The sequence below is a fragment of the Hylaeus volcanicus genome, chromosome 5 (assembly GCF_026283585.1).
Source record: "Hylaeus volcanicus isolate JK05 chromosome 5, UHH_iyHylVolc1.0_haploid, whole genome shotgun sequence".
Lineage (NCBI taxonomy): Eukaryota > Metazoa > Arthropoda > Insecta > Hymenoptera > Colletidae > Hylaeus > Hylaeus volcanicus.
This window is the reverse complement of record NC_071980.1, coordinates 14,022,437-14,025,387: the sequence shown is the minus strand read 5'-3', so window position 1 is coordinate 14,025,387 and position 2,951 is coordinate 14,022,437. Positions and strand designations below refer to the sequence as shown.

Here is a 2,951-nt window from a genome sequence, read left to right as displayed (position 1 = left end):
TCTGCCAACTTCACACTCTCATTAGCCTGTCCAACTTCATATTGTTTTGTGTACTGTCCTTTGAATTATCACGACTTTTATTGAAGATGATAGCGGGAACTGATTTGGGGGTTAAGTAAGGGAGGGAGACTATCATCTTCGAACGAGACACTTCATATAATTTTGATACAATTATACTGTGTGTCTCGTTCTCGATGATAGTAGATTGTATATTTTTAAAGATGGAGTGATAATTCTCCTGTTTACCTACTTATTTTTATTTTTAACGTTTACAAATTCATAAAAATTACTGTAGGATGGTTCGAGCAAATTGGTCATTGAAATTTTCAATGGGCTTATTATAAAACTTATAAAATATTTGTGAATTGGGTGACTACCCAGCACTACGTCTTATAATTGAGATGTCTATTCCTCGTTTATGAGCTTTAGAAACTGCTGCATGTCGAGTACTATATGCTGTGAAAAGTTCTGTATTCACACCAGCTTTGCCTAGCAATGTTTTGATCCAGTGACCAATAGTTTGTGACGACACTGCACCAAAAGGCTTCACAGTGGCAATAAAAAATCTTTTGACACTATTTCTCAAATCTTTAGTACAATCTAGATAATCTAAAACTGCAGTGGCTGCACACAAACCTGGCTTCTCTTTAAAAAATGGCAATATTAATTCTGGTTGAAAAACTCCTGGTTTTGATGTTTTTATGTGATCTGTGATTTTAATATTTATCCCTGTATCAGATTTCTTTATGTTATCTATATTTATCAGTGCCAGGGTTTGCAGCCTCTGAGCTGTTATTAGCGCTAATAAGGTGACAACTTTTTCTGCAGCATCCTTCAATTTTAAATCTTTTAATGGATGCAGATTTTCAATATAATTGAGAACTGAAGTGACATCCCAAATTGTTGCGTATCTCGGTTTTGGTGGTTTTTGTTTGAACACACCTTCTAAGAAACGAGATATTAGACTATCTTTATTAATATAATAAAGTGAAATTAAAGAAATTGCGGAACGAGCGGTGTGTAGCGTACTATAATTTGCACTGTTTTTGTAACGTTTGTTTAAAAATTTAGTAATATCCATAGTTTTTGCATTATAGATATCAAGATTCTCTAAATGAGAGAACTCCCACCAGCTTCTTAGATGACACTCGTATTGTTTTAATGTTGAATTAGTAATAAAATTAACCATAACATCCGCAACTTCCTCGGTTAATCCTTGTTTGAGATACCCTGACCAGATAACTTGCCTGCCACTAGTGAAAGGTGGGATGCTAGTGGATGGTTCCTGTCTCTGTAAGGAGATGTCAATAAGTTACGATCAGGTTCTAATATTATAGGCGGTTCCACGAGTAGTGAAATGTACAAGGAGTACCAAGGTTGTGTGGGCCATAATGGTATTACAACAATGCCAAATGCCTTATCGTTAATAATTTTTCTTGGCGTGCGCAGAATGAGTGCGAAAGGAGGAAAGGCATAAAAGTATTCATTTTTCCATGACATGGTAAAGGCATCTATAGCCGAAGCTTCTGAATCTGGAAATCTAGAAAAGAATTTTTTACATTTTTTATTTATCCTGGATGCAAATAAATCCACTGAAACAGAACCAAATTGGTTTTGTATGCTTGTAAATGCATGATGAGATAGTTCCCATTCAGCATCTATATTAATTTGATGCGACGCATTGTCAGCTTCTGTATTCTCAGCAGATGGAATGTAGGATACCCTCAACCACATTTTCCTCTCTTCGCACCACTCCCAAATTTTTTTTGACAATTCACTCAATTTTAGAAATCGTACGCCACCCGCTTTATTAATGTCTGAAATCGCCGTTGTATTATCCAAACGAAGTAAGATTTCACATTGCGATAATTTTGAAGCAAAATATTTTATTGCAAAAAAGGCTGCTAACAGCTCAAGATAATTAATGTGATTTTTTCCTTCTTTCTTATTCCAAAACCCATACGTTTTTGAAGCGTTACAATAACAGCCCCAGCCTGACAATGAAGAATCGGAAAATATTTCCATTGAATAAACTTGTGTTCTAATTGGATTTGATCCAATGACAGTATTTATTTGCCACCGATTAAGATCTTCTGACATACCTTCAGATATTAAGATTTTTTCCTCATAATTGCCACCGTTAAATTTCAAAGCTAGAAATTTCTAACTTTCCAGGCGTTTACAATGAATGAAACCATAAGCTACAGCTGGACACGCTGAAGTTAAAACTCCCAAAAACTCTGCAAATTTTCTGATTTTATACATTCGTCCTACCTTAAATTCACTTACAAGTTGCAATATTTGATGTTTCTTTTTATGTGTCAAGTTCAGAGAAAAACTATTTGAATCAATAATAAAACCTAAATATTTACACTGTTGTCGTGCTAAGAGTGAACTCTTTTTATAATTTATGATGAAGCCTAAATGCTCTAGAAATTGGATGGCCTTTGCCATATTTTTCTCACAAGCAGTTTTTAATTTATGAATAAATAAGAAATCATCTAAATATAATACCAGCAGCATTCCTTGCAACCTTAATTTGTGTATGACTGGTTTCATTATTTTTGTAAATATGTAAGGGCTAGTACATAATCCAAAAGGTAAGCATAAAAATTGATACAATTTTCCTTGAATCTTAAATCTCAGAAACTTTTTGTGACTATCATGTATCGGAACCAAAAAATATGCATCTGTAAGATCTATAGAGCCCATAAAGTCTTGTTTTGATAATAAATTTATGGCAGATCGAATATCCTCTAATTTAAAATGTAGAGGATCTAAGAATTTGTTCAATTCCTTAAGATTAAAAATAAACCGATTTGAACCATCAGGCTTTGGTACAAGAAAATAAGAAGATATAAATTGCCCCTGACAATCTGTACATTCTTCAATAGCACCCTTCTTCAAAAGTTTATTAATTTCTATTTGAATTTTTTCTGTTTCTCTAATAG

At 33.6% G+C, this 2,951-nt stretch overlaps 1 protein-coding gene across 1 annotated transcript; it reads right to left on the bottom strand.

Annotated features, from left to right (window-relative positions):
- Nucleotides 1–373: 373 nt before the first annotated feature.
- On the bottom strand, nt 374–2,100 carry LOC128877314 (uncharacterized). Its single transcript, XM_054124507.1, has 2 exons — nt 1,230–2,100; nt 374–945 (listed from the first exon to the last, which is right to left on the bottom strand). Exons 1-2 carry the CDS (start codon nt 2,098–2,100, stop codon nt 374–376), a joined length of 1,443 nt encoding a protein of 480 aa, XP_053980482.1.
- Between the last annotated feature and the right edge of the window lie 851 nt (nt 2,101–2,951).